This window comes from Bombyx mori, chromosome 20 (genome assembly GCF_030269925.1).
Source record: "Bombyx mori chromosome 20, ASM3026992v2".
In the NCBI taxonomy this organism is placed as follows: domain Eukaryota; kingdom Metazoa; phylum Arthropoda; class Insecta; order Lepidoptera; family Bombycidae; genus Bombyx; species Bombyx mori.
Window position 1 is genome coordinate 9,375,134 of NC_085126.1, and position 21,154 is coordinate 9,396,287.

General features: G+C 40.2%; 1 protein-coding gene across 1 annotated transcript in view; it reads right to left on the reverse strand.

Moving 5' to 3' along the window:
* Positions 1–21,154, reverse strand: part of LOC101738342 (uncharacterized) — a 75,767-nt gene that overhangs the window by 7,151 nt on the left and 47,462 nt on the right. The window contains exons 8-23 of the mRNA XM_038018025.2: positions 20,873–21,049; positions 18,669–18,847; positions 14,277–14,369; positions 12,849–12,977; positions 11,204–11,309; positions 10,633–10,795; positions 9,511–9,719; positions 8,368–8,623; positions 7,780–7,961; positions 7,251–7,327; positions 5,829–6,371; positions 4,880–4,997; positions 3,276–3,405; positions 2,840–2,912; positions 2,347–2,483; positions 938–1,138 (exon numbers count right to left, since the gene is read on the reverse strand). Of these exons, the coding sequence (XP_037873953.1) occupies positions 938–1,138; positions 2,347–2,483; positions 2,840–2,912; positions 3,276–3,405; positions 4,880–4,997; positions 5,829–6,371; positions 7,251–7,327; positions 7,780–7,961; positions 8,368–8,623; positions 9,511–9,719; positions 10,633–10,795; positions 11,204–11,309; positions 12,849–12,977; positions 14,277–14,369; positions 18,669–18,847; positions 20,873–21,049 (2,773 nt within the window). The remainder of the gene's footprint in view (positions 1–937; positions 1,139–2,346; positions 2,484–2,839; positions 2,913–3,275; positions 3,406–4,879; positions 4,998–5,828; positions 6,372–7,250; positions 7,328–7,779; positions 7,962–8,367; positions 8,624–9,510; positions 9,720–10,632; positions 10,796–11,203; positions 11,310–12,848; positions 12,978–14,276; positions 14,370–18,668; positions 18,848–20,872; positions 21,050–21,154) is intronic.

Below are 21,154 nucleotides of genomic sequence, written 5' to 3' on the forward strand. Positions count from 1 at the left end.
CAGCAACAATCGCAAACAAACTTAAATAAATCGGGTAAAGACGGCACAAACAAACAGACAGACCTACAAACATCTATATATTAATACGTGAAGCAAAACCTTTGTACCCGTCTTTACGAAAATTGCGCAAACGGAGGAGTATGAAATTTCCCACACTTATAGAGAATATAGAGAAGGAGTGCACAGTGCTAATATTTTTTTTATATAATGCATAAAATATACGTTAAATCAATAAAGAAAACATTACACACACTACCATGTATTTGACACAACACATACATAAAAATATACTCTTTGTTTACTGTCAATTGGGTAACTTTTGTTATTGCTTAAAGGCTGTGGACGAATTGAAAATAGATTAATATTGTTTGTCTAAAGACAAAGACCGAAAGCAGTTTTGGCGAATACTGTGGTTATATTATCAAAATATAATGGTGTTTGACAATAGAATCATAATAATGTTTAAACTTATAATTTCAATTAATTATAGTCGAATCTCGACTACTGCGGGGCCACTAGTCTATACTAATATTATAAAGAGGAAAGATTTGTTTGTTTGTTTGTTTCGAATAGGCTCCGAAACTACTGGACCGATTTGAAAAATTAATTTACCATTAGAAGCCGACATTGTCCCTGAACATAGGCTACTTTTTTTTATTTTATTTTTTTGTTTCATGTGTGTTTTAATGTTTCCGAAGCGAAGCGAGGGCGGGTCGCTAGTTTTTTTAATAAATGATTTTAGTCCTTTCCTAAGTTTCGTCTCTTGCTTGGTCCCCTACACGGAAATAGAATCCTAAACGTCAGAACTAGAAGGTCCTATTTACATTTCGCGAAAATATCGTCGTATATAATATAGTTTTGTGTGGCCATCACTCATCATACACATCACAGTATAAAAATTAAACGTGCGTATTACGCCGGCGTATTAAAAACGTACCGGTCACTAAATCCCAAACGAGTATCCTCGTGTCGGCCAGGCCGGAGACGACGCAGCCGTCGGCCGAGCTGATGGCCAGCGCCACGGTGTCGCAGCCCGGCTTCCACTTCTTGAACAGCGTGCCGGACTGCAGGTCGTACACCACTATGAAGTTTGGGCTGGGCTCGTCCAGCTCACGAGACACGACGCACACGTAGGACCCTGGGGAAGAAGCGACGGGGCCATTCATATATCATCGCTTTGGAGATGCTTAAACGACAAAGGGAAGATCTTCAACCGAGTGGTTGATATTGTTCGGTAGACCGACGGTCCGAATGTTGTTATTCGGAACTTAGGTTGTTATTCCACTCACCATCAGGTGGGCCGTATGCTCGTCTGCTTACAAGGGCAATAAAAAAAAACTCGTATATATGCGCTTTATCTTGAAAATGTCGTAAGCGAGATTCAGGCATCTGTCAATTATCTTGCGTTGTAAGATGGCTACCCGCCACAATCGCGGAGACAGTTCAATAGGAGCTGTCCACGGATTCCACGGTCTGGTGGTAGGACCTCTTGTGAGTGCTGGTGGTAGGACGTCTTGTGAGTCCGCGCGGGTAGGTACCACCACCCCGCCTATTTCTGCCGTGAAGCAGTAATGCGTTTCGGTTTGAAGGGCGGGGCAGCCGTTGTAACTATCCTGAGACCTTAGAACTTATATCTCAAGGTGGGTGGCGCATTTACATTGTAGATGTCTATGGGCTCCAGTAACCACTTAACACCAGGTGGGCTGTGAGCTCGTCCACCGAACTAAGCAATAAAAAAAATCCCTTATAATAACGATTATTTAGTTATCCAAAATCAAACACTAGATTTCTGTACGGTTGAAATCAGCAGTTACAGTATTAATGTTATTTCATTGTTCATAGCCCATTTAGGATTAGGAACTATAAAGAGACATCAAAACGTGAATTTCGTCGCTCAGGCATGAGGTCGGATTCTAAATTTTATTCTATCCCACGCTTCAATTCGGAGTGCGTGTCTGCGGCAGAAATAGAATATTTTTGATGAATACCAAAATACAGTTTTAGCGGAACGACTAAAAATAGTTTTAATCAGACTCAAAGGACCAAGTTTTAAATTAAACGAAATGAAACGTCTCATTTTTACGGTACATAATTTATTCGTACACCATAAATGAAATTTACGTCATATAATATTTATTTAAATCAAAAGTTTTAAATTTCAGTTGTCTTTTGTAAGCGTTTTGAATTGCGTCATTTATATTAATAGAGGGTACCCTAATATAACTATGATGAGAAAAACAAGTCTGTAAAATTATATTTGAATAAGAAAACCTCTAAGTATTTGTTTGTATGATTGATTATATGGACCACCATCTTGATGTCGCTCGCTCCTGACTGCACACATACCTTCGTAAGTAATAGCAGCTTTGGACGTGACGAAGTCGTGATGCGGGATCCGAAGGTCGTAAAGCAGCTTCCTTGACGTGAGCGACCAGACCAGCAGCGGGAACGGCTTCTGGGTCTCGTCTCCGCACACCAGCACCCTGGGGTGGGAGGGAAATATAAAATACAGTGACCAGGCACTTTTAAGATTGGTTGAGCTGAGAGATGATTGTTCTCCGCTTACCTGATGCTAAGCTTTTTTACAGGTGATGGTGCTGGCGCATTTATGTTATAGATGTCTATGGGCTCCAATAACCACTTAACACCAAGTGGGCTGTGAGCTCGTCCACCCATCTAAGCAAAAAAAAAAGCGGTTCCCAGTAAATGGCGTCAAATATAAAACAAACTTACGTATGCAAATTGTGAAATTTTGAGGCACCTCTAGTCTGTTTTTTATAGTGACAAAGGAATATTCTAGAAAAACTCGAAATTGTGACAACAATAATAACAAACGCACCTTCCGTCCCCGGACACGAGTAACGAGTTCAGGAACCTGTCCTCGCCAGCCTTGAACGTCGTTACGCAATCACCTGAAAGTAGAAAATTGTGCCTTATTGCAAGTCGATAAAGTTCATATTGCATTACCAAAATTTATCGTTTATTCGATTACTAGATATAAGAAGCTTAGAGACAAGAAAAATCACACAGATATAAAATATTAACAAATCATATTTGCGTGTTCTATTATCAATTATGTGTATAGTCATTCTATATTTGAGAATTCGATACTTATTGTACATACAGGGTGTGATTTTCTGAAAATTTCCTGGTTCGATTTCGGACTATAAAAACTTAAATTTTAAATCTAATGAACACATTTTCCTGTTAATTTCTTCTATGGTGGTACATAAATATATATAGATAGAATAATAATCAGCATAGAGTATACCCACCGGTCTCGATGTTCATTAGGTTCACGTACATCCGATTCCGGGAGAGGGCAACGAGGTGGGTGCTGTCGTGGAGACCGTAGTAGGGCATCTTCTGGTTCATTACACCCTTCAACGCCACCAAGAAAGTGCCCTGTGATTTTTTATTGAATACATACAATTTAATCCTTCAATATTTCTATTATCCAAATTTCATAATCTTCAATTTTGATGTTGCTTACTAATTATAATTATTAGTCAAAAATTAAGCGACTTGAAATCTGATTCATATTAGATGTCGTCAGTAAAATTGTAAGTGGCCTGTTGGATTTTGTATATAAATGTAATGGCAGGCAACACTTGACACTTGATTAGATTTCGAATATTGGAATTATTTTAAATGTTTAAAAAACAGATCATTGTATTCTCGTAAGAAAATGTCAGTACTTCTCATCTAGACACGGCAAGAGAAACATGAAATAGTTTTATAAAAAATATAAAGATAATAATTGTATAATGGTGTAAAAGTGTTCAAGCAGTCTGCAATATAATTACAATGAAGCAGTTGTGTTTTTAAATAGCCCCTCATCACCTAAAGAACCCAATCCCCTCAAATTTAATCGTCCAACATGGCCTAAGGGATAAGACGCCCGTTGTACTTGTATCGACCGATGCGACTGTACCAGAGGAAGATAGTATTACTGAAGTATCTACAGTTTCGTTACGGCTAGAGACAAAATATACAATTTAGGACGAGCGAGAGTGAGAAAATAGACAGAGCGTCTCGCGAGCCACTCGACCTTGAAGAGAGGGAGAAAGCGAGCTAGGTCGTTTCTCTTATACACAGCATTCCCTATTGCAAGAGAAATTTGATTTAAGGATGAATAATGAAGAAAACCACAATACTAAACACCGCAAAAGAAGTTTCACTTCTTTCACGCGCAGCATTTTTTTTTCTAAGTAAGTACATAGGAAGGAACAAAATGGCTTTGCCTATAGTGCGAGATGCGGGGGCAGTGGTGTTAGGGCGTGCTGATCTTGACACTTAAGTACAATTTTTTTTATTTTGTACCTATGCTGATAACCTTGAGAGGCTATTTCAACTTTGCCTTGACATGTAGGTGAGCTCACGGGGCTCAAACCGGAGTGTTGCTAACACTGACCCTAGCAAGAGCAGTGCTTCGCAGAATCTACAACCAGATCGGAAACGCGATCCACTGAGAAGATCCGGCGAGAAACTCAGTGGGCTGTGTCTATGGCAACTTTCAACATTTGTACCTAATCTGTTTTGATTGCGCGCTCACTAGATGGCGCTAGGGTAATGATTGCACACGGACGCTACTTGGACTAGAAACGCCATTGCGAGTAATAATATCTTAAAAAAATTATCTCGCGAAATTTGCGTTGGCCGTGCTACCACCCCGCACGATTAAGTTGCCTCCTACTTGGGTATTTCTCCCCTGAAACGTTCTCTTGGGAGTAACCCATTTTTTTATCGGGCAGAGGGCCGAACCTCATACGAGGCTTCCACGCTTAGGGGGCACGCGGGGTATGTGGGACTTGACGGTTTGCAGATGTTGAGAGGAGACCGCGGGCCCAAGACCCTACCCACCCTTGGTAGCACCTACCTGGTCGAGGTTATACACTCTGAGCTCCCGTCGACACAGCACTACGCATCTGTACTCATCAATGGGCACCAAATTGATGGGGTGCGTCACGCCCACTATTTTCCTCACCAGTTGACATCTGAGAGGCAGAGAAATTTCCTTTTAACACATATAATATCTTATCACATTTTTCAGACCAATTCGGACTCATCAGCCATACGTGGTGAACGACTTTTTTATTCATTGTATTGTTATGTTACTAATATTGGTGGTAGGACCTCTTGTGAGTCCGCACGAGTAGGTACCACCGCCCTGCTTATTTTTGCCGTGAAGCAGTAATACGTTTCGGTTTGAAGGGTGGGACAGCCGTAGTAACTATACTGAGACCTTAGAACTTATACCTCAAGTAGGGTGGCGCATTTACATTGTAGATGTCTATGAGCTTCAGTAACCACTGAACAGCAGGTGAGCTGTGAGCTCGTCCATCCATATAAACAAAAAAAAAAACCCGAGTTCTCGACAAAAGACTGTATAGTTAGTTACTACCGAATTCGTTTTGATAATAAATTTGCATATACATATTTCGAAGTGTTGATTTCATTTCATAGTTTGAAATTACAAACAAGCGAGATGGCGTCGCTACATCTAACGAACCGCAGGTCAGTTAATGTTTGCGACTGTCATTAAATAAATAAATAAATAAATAAATATTTACTAACAATCACGCCACGTTAACTGGTCCCGTGATAAGTTCGTAAAGAACTTGTGTTACAGGTACCAGATAATGGATATAAATGTAAGATTTTTATTATACACATACATATATCTACTATACATCCATAACCATTTATATTTATCATACAAATATCTTCCCTTGGCGGGATTCGAACCCGCGACCCCCTTGTGTAGTGACCATGTCACTTACCACTACACCAGACGGCCGTTTGTCATGTCACCGAGTTGAACTTACTTCGATACATCCCAAACGCAGATCTCCTCTCGCTCCGTGGAGACGGTAGCCACGTACTTCCCCCTGCAGTCAAACCTCACGATCAAATCAAAGGTTTTGCTATCGAACCCTTCGACCATAGACATTTCCCTCTTTTTCCCTTCGACCCTCCAGTAATCCTCGTTCATCGGGTAAAAACTAGGTATCGGCGGATCGTATATCTCCGCCAACCAGTTCTCGACAATTTTCGATTTAATCTCCACGCCTTCCCGCCGTCTCTTCTCTATGGTCACTCGGAGTAAACTGTAAAATTGTCTATGGTCGTAATCGAGAGCGTAGCAGTGGGTCTCGAACAGATCTTTCAGTATCTCGATGTGTTCCGGCAGCGGCTCGATGTGGACCAGCGCGAGGTCCTCGAGGAAGTGGGCGCAGTCGGCGGCGGCGACCTTGTCGCGGATCCAGTCCAGCTGGGTGAAGTAAGGCTGCTCGGCGAACACTTCCGGCGCCTCGCGGTACAGGTGGTAGTGCTGGAACGGAAGCTCGTCCAGTTTTCTTGTGTTGTAGCTGTAATTCAAAAAATTTTTTTTTTACTTAGGTGGGTAAACGAGCTCACAGCCCACCTGGTGTTAAGTGGTTACTCGAGCCCATAGACATCTACAACGTAAATACGCCACCTACCTCGAGATATAAGTTCTAAGGTCTCAGTATAGTTACAACGGCTACCCCACCCACCGAAACGCATTACTGCTTTACGGCAGAAATAGGCAGGGTGGTGTTACCCACCCGAGCGGACTCACAAGACGTCCTACCACCAGTAATTACGCAAATTATAATTTTGCGGGTTTGATTTTTTTTATTTCTATTACACGATGTTATTCCTTCACCGTGGAAGTCAATCGTGAACATTTGTTGAGTACGTATTTCATTAGAAAAATTGGTACCCGCCTGCGGGATTCGAACACCGGTGCATCGCTCGATACGAATGCACCCGAATGCACCGGAAGTCTTATCTTTTAGGCCACGACGACTTCAAAAATTTAAACTGTCAAACGTCAAAATTATAGTAATTCTGAATTCCGGTATGGAGGGTAGAGGTATGGAGAACCGTCTCTGTATGTGAAAAAGTGTCCGTTGAAATCTGTTAAATAAGGATGGCGCTATAGTAACAGCCGGGTAAATTTTAAAAAAGGCGCTGAAAGTTAGTAGATAAAGATAGAGAAATAAAAAAGGACAAAAGAACTGTAAGCACTACAAAATTACAAAAGTATTTTATTTACCGTTATTACACATTTAAACCCGAAGAAACACTAAATAGACAAAATAAAACAAATCACACAACTTCACTTCTCGCGTTCCCGCCAAAAATAAAAATAAAATGCAACTATGACGTCATTGTACAAAACTTTTGTGATAAGGTTTTCTTGTATGTTACATTCTTCTTACCATTCATCTGAAAATTTGTTCTCTTGGGAGACGAGCCGCCCCGCCATCTTCGGGTCGTTTTCGGAGTACCACACGCCCTGGACAAACCAATCATATATCGAGGAGTGAAAGGCTATTATGTTTAAGCGCTATGTCGCTTAACACGCGACATATCTCTTTGTAATTAAAGGCCCGTTTTATTTTGTACTAGCTGTTCCCGTCCGCTTCACTGGCTATTTAAAGTTAACATTATTATTTCTCACCCCCACAAAGATTCTCATCATGAACGCCCCCGCAACTGGTGTAGGGAATCCAACACTCATATAAATATTAGCCTATCCATTAAGTACATGTATTTTCTACATGGATACCAAGTTTCAAGTCAATCGGATGCACGGTTCAGTAGTTATAACGGAACATCCGTAAAAACCACTGTAGATTTATATATTAGTATAGATTTGAATACGTTCCACGCGAGATACAAAAGGCTCAAATTAATAAGTCATCTAAACACCAGCCCGCAGTGGCCGCCATGTTGGCTGAACCTCACCTCGTAGTACTCGACGAGGGTCCTCCTGACGTCGTGTTCGGCGTCGGCCAGGTAGCGGTCCCGGGCGGCGCCGGCCAGCGCGGCGTCCCGCCAGCGCGCCGCCCCCCGCGCGTCCCACCGCACCCACGGCGCCAGCAGCGCCGCCAGCTGCGGCCAGAACAGGGACGCCGGCGCCCACGGCACTGCGGACAACATCGCCGCCTGTCTCACCGTCTGTCTGTATTTACCCTAGTCCGATGAACGAAATTGGACCGTAATCACTGACGCCTTAAGACTTAGATTCAGTTTGTAAATTAACATGATTACTTTTGTTATATAAAAGTGCAGAAAAGAACTAAAATAAATTTGCTATTTGGTAAGTTCATCAACAGGTCAAAATCACATTTAAATAACAAGTTTAATAGTACATTGTGCACGATGGGAGAAAAGTAGGACATTTCCTCCCGCGTGTAAAATCGCCACCCGAGCCGAAGGCAATGTGATGTGGTCTGGTAACCGGGTTAAGCAGATGAGTCATGAGCTCTGTCTAATTAGTGGTGCAATTAGGAAAGTCTAATAACGTTCGGCTTAGACAGTAAAGGAGCTTACAATAAGTTTCATGGCTTCTGAACAATTCGTCATGCGCCAACATGTCCAAGATCTCGGTGTCGTCCAAGCCCCGCCTGGAGGCCGTCAGCAGAGCGAGGCAGTTCTTCACTCGCTCGGCACCCAGCGCCGCCTCAGTCGCCACCAAGATCTGCACCAACTGTCCCTCCAGGTCCTCGCAGATGACCAGCTCGGGAGTCGCGTCCGGTTCTTGTTCGGTGAACGTTTCCGCCGATAAGGATATCTGCCAAGCCAGGATCTAGAAGTATATGTATAGATTGTTTCGTTTGTTATGTTCTTGTATATTATATATATTTATAAGTTTGCGTGGTAGCTGTAGTCCATGGACGTAGATGTCGCCACCCGCTTTGAGACATATCTCAGTTCTATAGTCAGCTGCCCCACCCTGCAAACATGGAAGGCAGGGCGGTGGTACCTACCCGTGAAGCCTCACAAGTCGGTATACAACCTTTTTTTTATTGGTTAGATGTGTGGACGAGCTCACAGCCCACCTGGTGTTAAGTGGTTACTGGAGCCATAGACATCTACAACGTAAATGCGCCACCCACCTTAAGATATAAGTTCTAAGGTCTCAAGTATATACAAGGGCTACCCCACCCTTCAAACCGAAACGCATTATTGCTTCATGGCATGAAATAGGCAGGGTGGTGGTACCTACCCGCGCGGACTCGCAAGAGGTCCTACGACCAGTAGATTATTAATTTCTATAGCACGATATTGTATTCTCTTTCATCGTGCAAGTCATTCGTGAGGATTTTAAAGGTCCGTTCACACAGACCGGCTCGGAGAGGAGAGCAGATTTTTATCATGTTTGAAATAGAGTTTTGAGTAATTGTAGTAAAGTTTATTTTTGCCTGTGCATTTTTTTTTGTAATTGGGAATGCTTGAACGCGCTGCGTATGACATAATAAGAGGAGTTGACCAACTCCGATTGCGCGTTCTTTCTCGCTCGCGTAGCCAATTGTGAAATAGTTGGCAGCTCCGCTCCGACCAATTCCAAACATATATGATCCGGTCTGTGTGAAAGGACCCTAAGTACGTATCTCATTAGACCAACCGGCACCCGCCTGTGGGATTCGAAAACTGACACAGTCGCATCGGTCGATGTGTCTTTACATTTCTTACCTTCGCGTATAGAGGTAAGGTGCATTTTTGCACAGCCTTGACGGCTGCCTCCGGCGGAGAGGCGGCCCCGGTCTTGCTGTACGTGGCGGCGCACGCCGTCAGCACCGCTTTCGCTTCTTCAGCTCCCACCGGCGGCGCCCTCAGCACCTTGGGCCCGTCCTCCGACGATAGAACAGCCATGATAGCTGAACTCGACGGTTCATCTTTTTCTGAGGATTTGGTTTTTTTTATTACCTTTCTTCCTTCCCCCCCCCATTGCTTCCTTCAAGTTTATTTGTCCATTGAAGGTAGACGAGCATACGGCCTACCGGATGGTGACTGGTTACCGTCGCTCACGGACTTCAGCAATGTCAGGGGCAGAGCCAAGCCGCTGCCTAGCGTTAAATACTCTAGGTGTCACACTCTTAGTTGTCATTGAGGGGTTCTGGCACCAGCGTATTGCGATTGCCAACTGGTATTTACTGGTTTTATTGTAAGCCCGTACTGTTTTGTGTTGTGTTTTTTTTTTTTTTTTTATTATTAGATGGTTGGACGAGCTCACAGCCCACCTGATGTTAAGTGGTTACTGGAGCCCATAGACATTTACGTAAACTTAAATGCGCCATCCACCGTGAGATATAAGTTCTAAGATCTCTGTATAGTTACAACGGCTTCCCTACCCTTCAAACCGAAACGCATTACTGCTTCACGGCAGAAATAGGCAGGGCGGTGGCACCTACCCGTGCGGACTCACAAGAGGTCCTACCACCAGTAAAAATTTGTTGTGGTAATATCCTTTTTTTTCTGACGCGAAGCAGTCCTCCATTCCGGTTTGAAGACTGTCACAAGTCGAGGCTCGTGTCTCCAGATGAATGACGGCATGCATGTTCTCCAGTAGACATTTGATAAACACCAGACGAGCTTCGTCGTTCTAGCATTCGTCTTCTATCATTAACAATAGAAAATCTACTTCCAGTAGTGTAATTGTGGGAATGAGTTGCTAGCTCTGGGCATATTAAAATTGCAATAATTCTTACGTTATAATAACTCTTGTTAAATTGAATATTTCAAAAAAAAATAAAAAATTAAAAAAAAATCAAATGGATTTCATTTGATTTGATGTCTTCAAATACGGAAACTCACCTTCAGTAACAGTGACGATCATCTTAACGTTATCAGGCAATCGTTCGGGAAGCCACCGGGCGGCCCTCAGGGCGTCCGCCCCTACAATGGCCAGCAGCACCGGCCGTCTCCGACCCAGCGACGTCAGCAGGGTCGGGAGGAGAGTGGACAACGAGGCCACGTCCTGCACGGAGGTGGAGGCTCACAAGGGTGAATTTATTGTTGCTCTTGTAGGAAGATGTTTACTGGTGGTAGGACCTCTTGTGAGTCTGCACGGGTAGGTACCATCACCTTTCTGCCGTGAAGCAGTGATGCGTTTCGGTTTGAAGGGCGGGGCAGCCGTTGTAACTATACTTGAGACCTTAGAACTTATATCTCAAGGTGGGTGGCGTATTTAGGCTGTAGATGTCCATGGGCTCCAGTAACCACTTACCACCAGGTGGGCTGTGAGCTCATCCACCCATATAAGTGTGGACGGGCGTGCGGACTCACAAGACTTCCTACCACCAGCAATTACGCAAACTATAATTTTGCGGGTATGATTTTTATTACACGATGTTATTCCTTCGTCGTGAATGTACATTTTACTTACATTGCGTCCTCTGTACACCGTGCCCGTGTTGAGGACATGGCACTGGTCGACTATGGACTTGAGGAGCTGATGAGAGCTGCTGGACTGGGACGTCAGACCCACAAATCTGCGGTTTAAAAGCAATAATAATAATATAACTCTTTATTCAACACCACATGTACAGAGTAAGTATATAAAACAAACCAGCGGTCGGGGAACTTTTTTAATTATTACCCCAAAATATTTTTGTGTAAGTTGATATTACCCCATGGCGAAGAACCAAAAAAAATGAAATCGCTTCTTTTTAGCATCTTTCATATTATAGCCCTCAATAAAATACCTGGGTCAATCACGTGAACTTTGTGTTTCCAAATAATGTGTTCTATCTCATTCTCTCGCCGGCTTAACCCTATACATTTATGTGTTTGTGTCTCTATGGACTTATTTTTTCGTTTCGTTTCATTTCGTTTCATCGAGTTTGAAATCGCAACGATTCTAAAGAAGTTTCACTTCAATATATACTTTTTACTCACAAAAGTTTCATTTTTACCCCATTTGGGATAATTTATCCCGGTTCCCCGATCGCTGTAATAGACGGTGACATAAATCGGCGGCCTTGTGACTGAAAGCCATCTCTTCCAGGCAACCTTGCAGGGAGAGGGATAAGCAAACTAGCATGGACAGTAAACATCTTTATAAACTTACATAAAAATATACACTCATACACAAATATATACTTATATAGACATGTGAAAAATAAATACAATACAAGATAGACTTACATACGATTGAATACAAATAAATACTAAAAATAATATGCAAGTAAATACAAAATAAGTAGCAACTTGCACAGTTATATCGCAGGAGCCATATCATTGTGCAAGGTAGTGCGATTTTAATCTGAACTTGAAAATTTCCGGCGAGGACGATTGTTTGATGCTTAAGGGTAGTGCATTCCGTAAATGGACTGCTTCAACCGCAAAGGATATTCAATGATAATGAAACTCTTGTTGCAACCGAGAGTTTTTAGGGCTGTCGTAAGTGAAAATGTCGTTAGCACGGTCAATACCGTCTTTACCATAAGGGCACACGGGGCCCGTGTCCAGGGCCCCCATTCTCAGGGGGGCCCGAAAGACCGACAATTTCTCTCACACGTTTATTCTCAAAACATTTTTGTCGGGCACATTACATTTTTTTCACAAATCAGTAGTTAGAAGGTATTTAGAAGGCATATACAATGCTTATAATAGAAGATTTTGCTGAACAGAAATCCCGAAAGAAACCGTTATCGAAAACGTAACCAAAAAACCAGCAGCATTCTAATATCATTAATGACATATTATGTCATACTGTATTTGAATATCTATAAGAAATGGTCATACTTAGTAAAAAAATGTTATTATAATTCGCTTTTTTTACTTTCCAAAAGGGCCTCAAATTCTTGTGTGCCCAAGGGCCCCAGCCTAGTTTAAGACGTCCCTGAGCACGGTCCCGATTTAAAGCGATAATAAAAACAGACAAATGTACACATATTTAGTATTTAAACTGCGAGAGAATCAGATAGAATAGGATTGTTTGCGATTTTAATCTGAACTTGATTGAACCAATGTGTGCACACAGACTTTTCATAAAGATGTTTTAGTTCGAATTTGATCTCCTCTTTTACCTTATGATAACAGCGAGGTCTTGTTGGCAGGTCGGCGCCATGGTGACGGCGCGGGCCACCAGGGTCGCCTTACCGCAGCCGGCGCCGCCTATCAGCGCCAGAGGCACGTTGCTGTCTCCCGTTATATATCTAGAAACGATCGCATCAAAATTGACATTAAATATTATTGTATATAATAATATTGAACTACCCACGTTACATACTTAAGCTGGTTTTTGTTATAGATAAAGTCTCCCAGATTTTTTAAAGGGATTTTATGACCTGGTAGCTAAGACCTTTAGGTCAAGTCTTATTTTAAATTTAATGAAAAAATTTCAGAGGACTTGTCGGAGGATCTCGAGAAGACGTCCAGCGCCTTTGTTTCATTTTTCCACATTTGTATACTTTCACAGATATTAAACAGTTAATAAACTACCGTTATTTCACATTTAAACCTGAAGAAACACTAAATAGACAAAATAAAACAAATCACACAAGTAGACTCCACGCGTTCCCGCCAAAAAGTCGGTCTCCCAAACATGAATTAGAGAACATAGTTAATACATATAAATATATATAAATAGATAAACAAATCAAGTGCTCAACAAAAATGTTTACGGGCGGCCGCCACTAGATGGCTTCGCTTCGATTAGTTTCTCATTGCTCCTGTAGATGGCAGTAACATTAACTATTCTATTTTTTTTTTAATGAAGGATTTTATTAATTTTCACAAACCACCAATTTATAAAATTTAATAAAATTTTCTATAACAAATAAAGACTTGTATGATTTATTAATTTTTTATCTTCTGTGTTTAGTTATACAATAATTAAATACTTTAACTTTAACAACATATGAGTTTAGGGGCATCCGCTACAAGACGTCGCCAGTTTCCATACAAAAAAATATTTGTCTTAATGTATCGCATTTTCAGGGCTCTGTTAGAGAAACTCATAATTTTGGGTCGCATAGAAGGCAAGCGCGCAGTGGACAGAACATCAGGCAGATGTTCAGGTCTAGTAAGAGAAGCACTTGGTGGTAGTCTGTACCATGCGATCCATGCTACCCATAATCGATGACTGGAGGAAAGTCACATGTGGTCGCGATCCTCAGCAGTGAGGGAACGATGAAGGAAAATAAATATAAATAAATATTTACTAACAATCACGCCACGTTAACTGGTCCCGTGATAAGTTCGTAAAGAACTTGTGTTACAGGTACCAGATAACGGAAATAAATGTAAGATTTTTATTATACACATACATATATTTAATATACATCCATAACCCTGGAAAAGACATTTCTATTTATCATACAAATATCTTCCCTTGGCGGGATTCGAACCCGCAACCCCCTTGTGTAGTGACCATGTCACTTACCACTACACCAGACGGCCGTTAAGTGACGGCCGTTAAATAATGTGGAAAAGCGCCAAATGTGGGTACTTACGTTTTAAGTTCGTTCAGCGTGATCTCCCTATTTGAAGTACATTGCGCCGACTTCTGACAGAATATAAGGTGTTCATTGATTTCGTCTAACAAGCTGTGAAATGAGACAAAAAAAAACGTGTCATAATAATATAATATATAATAATGTCAGGATACAATTAAAATTAGTATTTTTTTATTATTTTTTTATTGCCGTATAGGCAGACGAGCATACGGCCCACCTGATGGTGAGTGATTACCGTCGCTCATGGACGTCAGCAATGCCAGGGGCAGAGCCAAGCCGCTGCCTACCGTTTAATACTCTCCACAAGCCTCGTTTGAAAAAGGACATGTCATAGCGCTCGGGAAACACCGTGGAGGGGAGCTCATTCCATAGCCGAATGGTACGTGGCAAAAAAGATCTTTGGAAACGCATTGTGGATGAACGTAGTGGCTCCAGGTAGTTTGGATGAACTCTAACTGTTACTGTTTAATTATTATCACAACATCATTTTCGACGTATCTTAGTGACTTATTCCGTCATTGACGAAAATTGTAAAATGAGTATCAAATGCAAAATAAGAAACACGATAATCTCTTGTTCGTAAAATCGTAAAAGTAATTTTAATTATTTTATTATTATTAAATTTTATTTTTATTTTCTAATATATTTAATTTAAAGTCTTATTAATGATACATTTTTTTTTGTAAAATCTTATTTTTAAAAACACTATATGAAATTAGTTTGCCGCTGATTATTTATTTATTATTTATTACTTAAGGGAAAACCGAAGACTACTAAGTTACCAGTAGGAGTAGTAGTAGAAGTAATGATAATAATAACCTAGTAGTTACTACCATGTTATTTAGGATACTGTTAGACGAAAAGAGATTAAGTCTCGTTCCTAAATTTCGACTTCCGATTAATTCTAATGAAATTTCATAATTAACCAATGCAGTGGTAAATTTTCGGACTACATATATTAAAATTACAAACATTAATAACAATCATATTGGAAACAACAAAGGGTAAATTTTACACTGACTTGGTGTCTATATTCAATATACAGAGGGTCAGAATGCTGTTACTGTGTTTTTTATTTTTTTGTTGCAAAGATGGGTGGATGAGCTCACAGCTCACCCGGTGTTACCGGAGCCCATAGACATCTATTTACCTTGGGATATGAGTTCTAAGGTCTCAGTATAGTTGTAACGGCTGCCCCAGCCTTCAAACCGAAACGCATTACTGCTTCACGACAGAAATAGGCAGCGCAGTGGTATCTAGGTCGTGGTGAAGATCGATGGTAGATCATGATGTCTACGGGCTTCGAGAATCACTTGGCACTTGACTTCGTTTGTTTGTTAACACCACTAGTTCTAGTTCTGTGTATATTTATCCTTTCTCGGGCTAAATGACATTTAACGCGCGTTGCCCGTCGTGTTGGTACGTAGTACGGCCTATCAACACGAACGGCGCGGCACGAGACCTAGATCTAGAAAAACTACATTTTCTCTAAATCTAATTGGAATTTTGTAGAATTCCAATTGGATTTATCAAGAAGATAGATTTCTTTATGTAATGTCTAATACTACACCTAACAGTTCTAATAAAAATAATACGGGGTACGCAAATTTAACTTTCATATTCCGATAAAAAAAAATTAAAACGCTTGCTGGATGTAATATTATAAAGTTCTTAAACAAACTAACGTACTTAATACAAACACGATAAAAGTGGCACATGTTCCCATACATTTTGTTTATACAACACGCGTTTCAAAATAAACGACCTACTTCAAATGTCACTTGAGTGGGTCTCATAATTCATTTGTTTAGAATACGTTTTTGACGACAGGGACAAAAAGTGTTTTGTTTCCAATAATTTAAGCTTATTGCCAAGCCAGTTTAAACATGGACATGTCGTTTTATTTTATAGATTTTGAGTATGAGCGTCTCAAATATGACACTCAAAATTAGTGCAAAAAACAGTGTCTCAAAAAAACTAAGATTTTGCAAAATATATGCTTGCAAGTGGTATAATAATTAATTATTCAAGATTTACATGAAACCGGGCATTCACTTCAACGAAAAAAGCCACATGTCTGGAAGAAAAAACATACAAAAAAAATTCTTAAAAATAGTGAAAAATAACAACGAAGGCTAATAAAGTACAGATATATATACTTATATGTTTATTGACTTATTCAAAATAAAAAATAAACATTATGATTTGTTTTTTTTTTTCGAACCTATTTGATTGATAGGTCAAATAAACATTTTTTTCAATATTATCGTGAAGAATAAAAAAAAAAAAAAAACAAAAAAAAAAAAAAAGAAAAAAAAAAAAAAAAACAAAAAAAAAAAAAAACAAAAAAAAAAAACCAAAAAAAAATCCAAAAAAAAAAATACAAAAAAAAAAATTATATATACAAATAAATAAAAAACAACTAGGTAACTTGCAATTCATCGTACCTAGTTATCACAAAGTTAAAAGATCGCACATAAATAAAATACCCATTAATAAACCAACACCCATAATAATCCAATAGCGTACTTAATTTCTGTGCCATATTATATAATTGTGAATTGCATTGTTGACACGACGCTGGCCCTAACAGCCCGTTCACACATAGTCTCCGTGTATACGGTACCCGTTTTAGCGGATACGACAAAAAAAATATGCTTTGTTCACACATAGGCATCGTATTAAAAGTTTCTATCCAGTAAAATTTTACGGAAATATGACGGATATGTAAAAATAGATAAAAAAATATCATTTAAAACAAATAAAAGTTCATTAAAATAATAATATTCAAACTATCTTTATAATTTTCTGTGTATATATTATTTTATTTTGAAATTTTTGTTAAAGACCCGAGCGAAGCCGGAACGGGCTGCTAGTATTTAATAATTAGCAGACACTGTTTTGATGTGAACATTTTCGGAATACATTTAATGCTTATATTATTGTTTAAAAACACAAATGACTGTATAAATAATTAAATATGAATAAAGCATAAATATTAATAACTAGCTGACCCGGCAGACTTCGTAGTGCCTCAATCGATAAATAAAAGACCTAAACTTTTGTATAAAATAAACTTAAACAAACAAAAGGAATGTTGATATTTATCTACCTTTTAAACCTTCTCTGGACTTCTACAAATAATTCAAGACCAAAATTAGCCAAATCGGTCCAGCCGTTCTCGATTTTAGCGAGACTAACGAACAGCAATTCATTTTTATATATATAGATAAAGATAATAATAATTTATATTATAATTAACAGTAATAATTTAATTGAGTATTGTAATTTGGTGGGAAAAAACTAAATCCTTAGATATTTTCACCACGGCAGTGCGCTGGTTATAGTATCTAGAAGGTTCTTGCGAGTGGGTGAGTATCGCCAAAGTGTTATCAGAAAGAGGGGCAGGCCGAGCCTAGGTAATTTTGATATGAGTAGTAGACGTACCTGACAACTCGGCTTCTTGTAGATTGCAGTGTCTAGGAAACACGACTGGCGGACGACACGTAATGATGGCGGTCGGCTTGACGGCTGGACTCTGTGTTCACTCACTATTACTAAACTTTCACAACACTCACTAAAACTCTGACACTCGCGCAACGACGAGGATGATCGTCCGTAGTAGTTCGTAAGGAAAAATTAGCACAAGTCCAAAATATTGAGATGTACAAGCAGCGGCGTGCCGTCAGCGGAAGTCTTTTTGAGTAACGGCGTAATATGTCTTTGAATTAGTTCAGTCGTTCAGTGATTCGTAGTTTTTAAAAAAAATATTTTATATTCACACTAAATTTATCCCTATGAGGTTACTAGCAGTGGGTAGACAGAAATAAATAATAGTTTAAAAAAACTAACAAAATACGCTTTTATAGAAAATCCAACAAAAAAATTTAAAATATAATATATAATATAAAAATATATATTGGAAAAAAAAAATTGAGAGATATTGAAGAATTTATATAATATATATATTTTTTCCAATATTTTTAAAATGTTGATTTGTCATCGGTCCTTAATAAGTACACAAAATTTCGAGTTAATTCGACGTTTTGAAGGGGGTCAAAATCATGTTCAAAGATTCCGTTACATACTAACATACATTTTTTTTATTGCATAGATTGGTGGACGAGCTCGCAGCCCACCTGGTGTTAAGTGGTTACCCGAGCCGATAGACATCTACCTTGAGATATAAGTTCTAAGGTCTCAAGTATAGTTACAACGGCTGCCCCATCCTTCACACCGAAACGTATTACTGCTTCACGGTAGAAATAGGCAGGACGGTGGTATCTACCAGCGCGGACTCACAAGCGGTCCTACCACCAGTAATATATTAGTATAGATGAGGTTACTAGCTGTGGGTAGACAGAAAAAATCGCTAAGATCTCGTCTCACCTGGTGGGTATCCCGTTGTATCCCGGGGGCGCGTCGTGCTCGGAGACCAGCGCGTCCAGCAGCGCCTCCAGCCGCTCCACGAGCGCCGCGCGCACGCCCTCCGCGTACTCGTCGTCGCCGCTCGCCGCCGAACGGCCGCGAACGCTCGCTCGGATGATGTTACGCTCGCTTAGATGGACCTGCGATATCGAAAACATCCAGTTGGTCATCTCATAGATCAGTGGTAAGCGAACATTTTTAATGGCGGGCCACAAAGTTTAAGTTATTTTCGCGGGCCGTACTTTCCCATCACTGTCATAGATAAACAATAAAATCTTTATGTAATTACGTAATGTGTCTGAAAGCAATGAAACGGTTTTAAATCGTCACAACTTTAGCAAGCAATGGAATGTAATTTCGACATCGATCGGCGATATACAAACATAAATCAATACATTTATTTTTACACTAGCTGACTCGGCAGACTTCGTAGTGCCTCAATCGATAAATCAAAGACCTAAATTTTTGTATAAAATAAACTTAAAACAAAGAAAAGGAATCCGTCCGACACATGAAAGGAAAAACAAAATTGTTATTTTTATTTAATTCAGAGCATTTTCATATTTATCTACCTTTTAAACCTTCTGTGGGCTTCCACAAATAATTCAAGAGGAAAATTAGGCAAATCGGTCCAGCCGTTCTCGAGTTTTAGCGAGAGACAACGAACAGCAATTAATTTATATATATACACGGTTTGGAAAAGTGAAATTGTACTGTCACCTTCAATTGTGTTAAATTAATGGAGTTCATTTTGAAGGTAGTTTTGCATAAAAAATCGAGATCTGTTCAAACCCCACGCTCTTAGTGTGGATTGCGTAGTTATATTTACGCTGTAGGAGTGGTTGGGGCAACGATCATAGCTTTAAGAATAAAAAACCACTGAGTTTATGGCCATATCTTCTTAGTGGTTTTTTTAGTCTTATCTTTAGTCTTATCTTCTTAGTAGTTTTACTGGTGGTAGGACCTCTTGGGAGTGCGCACGGGTAGGTACCATCACCCCGCCTATTTCCGCCGTGAAGCAGTAATGCGTTTCGGTTCGAAGGGTGGGGTAGCCGTTGTAACTATACTGAGACCTTAGAACTTAATCTCGAGGTGGGTGGCGCATTTACGTTGTAGATGTCTATGGGCTCCAGTAACCACTTAACACCAGGTGGGCTGTGAGCTCGTCCATCCATCGAAGCAATAAAAAAATAATAAAAAAAGTGGGTTGCGATTCCAATCCGGTGGTAGATTCTATGAAGCACTGCTCTTGCTATGGCTAGTGTTAGCAAATTCTCTCAGGTTGAGTCCGTGAGCTCACCTACCCGTCCGGGCATAGTTGGAATAGTCCCTTATGCTACCAGCGAATAGTTAGGAATAAAAAAGATAAAACAAAGTCAAATGCTTGCCATACAATATATTTGCAGGGTACTTCTTGTTACAGGCTGTTAAGAGAAACAACTTACATAGTTTGGAACCTAGGACGACGAATATTTATTGAAGTGAAACTTCTTTAGTATCGTTGTGATTTCAAACTCGATGAAACGAAAAAATAAGTCCATAGAGACACAAACACATAAATGTATAGGATTCAGCCGGCGAGAGAATGAGATAGAACACATTAGACGTTCTCAGTGTAGTGTTTTTTAATACAGCGCCATCTATGAGATTTTTAATAGTAACGTGTGTATGAAACCTCTTGTAGTGAATTTTAATTTAATTTATTTAAGTTACTGGTGGTAGGACCTCTTGGGAGTCCGCGCGGGTAGGTACCACCACCCCGCCTATTTCCGCCGTGAAGCAGTAATGCGTTTCGGTTCGAAGGGTGCGGTAGCCGTTGTAACTATACTGAGATCTTAGAACTTATACCTCAAGGTGGGTGGCGCATTTACGTTGTAGATGTCTATGGGCTCCAGTAACCACTTAACACCAGGTGGGCTGTGAGCTCGTCCACCCAACTAAGCAATAAAAAAAAGCAATAAAAAAAATAATTTAGAATTATACGTGAAGTTAAAATATCAATTCACAGAGGGCGCTACCTCATACTATAAAAGATGATTTACAATTATTTACTAATGACAAAATTTTACATACAACTAGACAGGATAATTGCATTTTAATTTTTGAAGGTTGTGTGAATTGCACACATGTTTTTTTTTTTTTCGATATACCTTACATGTTCTTACCTTTAACTCTTTCTGCAAGTTGGCGAGTCTGCGCTGCAGCTCGTGGATCTGCGCGGCGTCGTCGGGCTCGCCCCCCACCCCTGCCCCCACCCCGCCTCCGCCCGCGCCCCCCGCCCGGCACACCCACACGCAGCGCCGCGCCGCCTCCACGCTCATCACCACTGTGTGCTGCACCTCCTGTAGACAACGTCGTGTTATTATTTATTTTGTTTTAAAATCCCCACACACAACACCGGATTTCGTTTCATTGGGTCGCGATTCCGATCCGGTGGTAGATTCAAC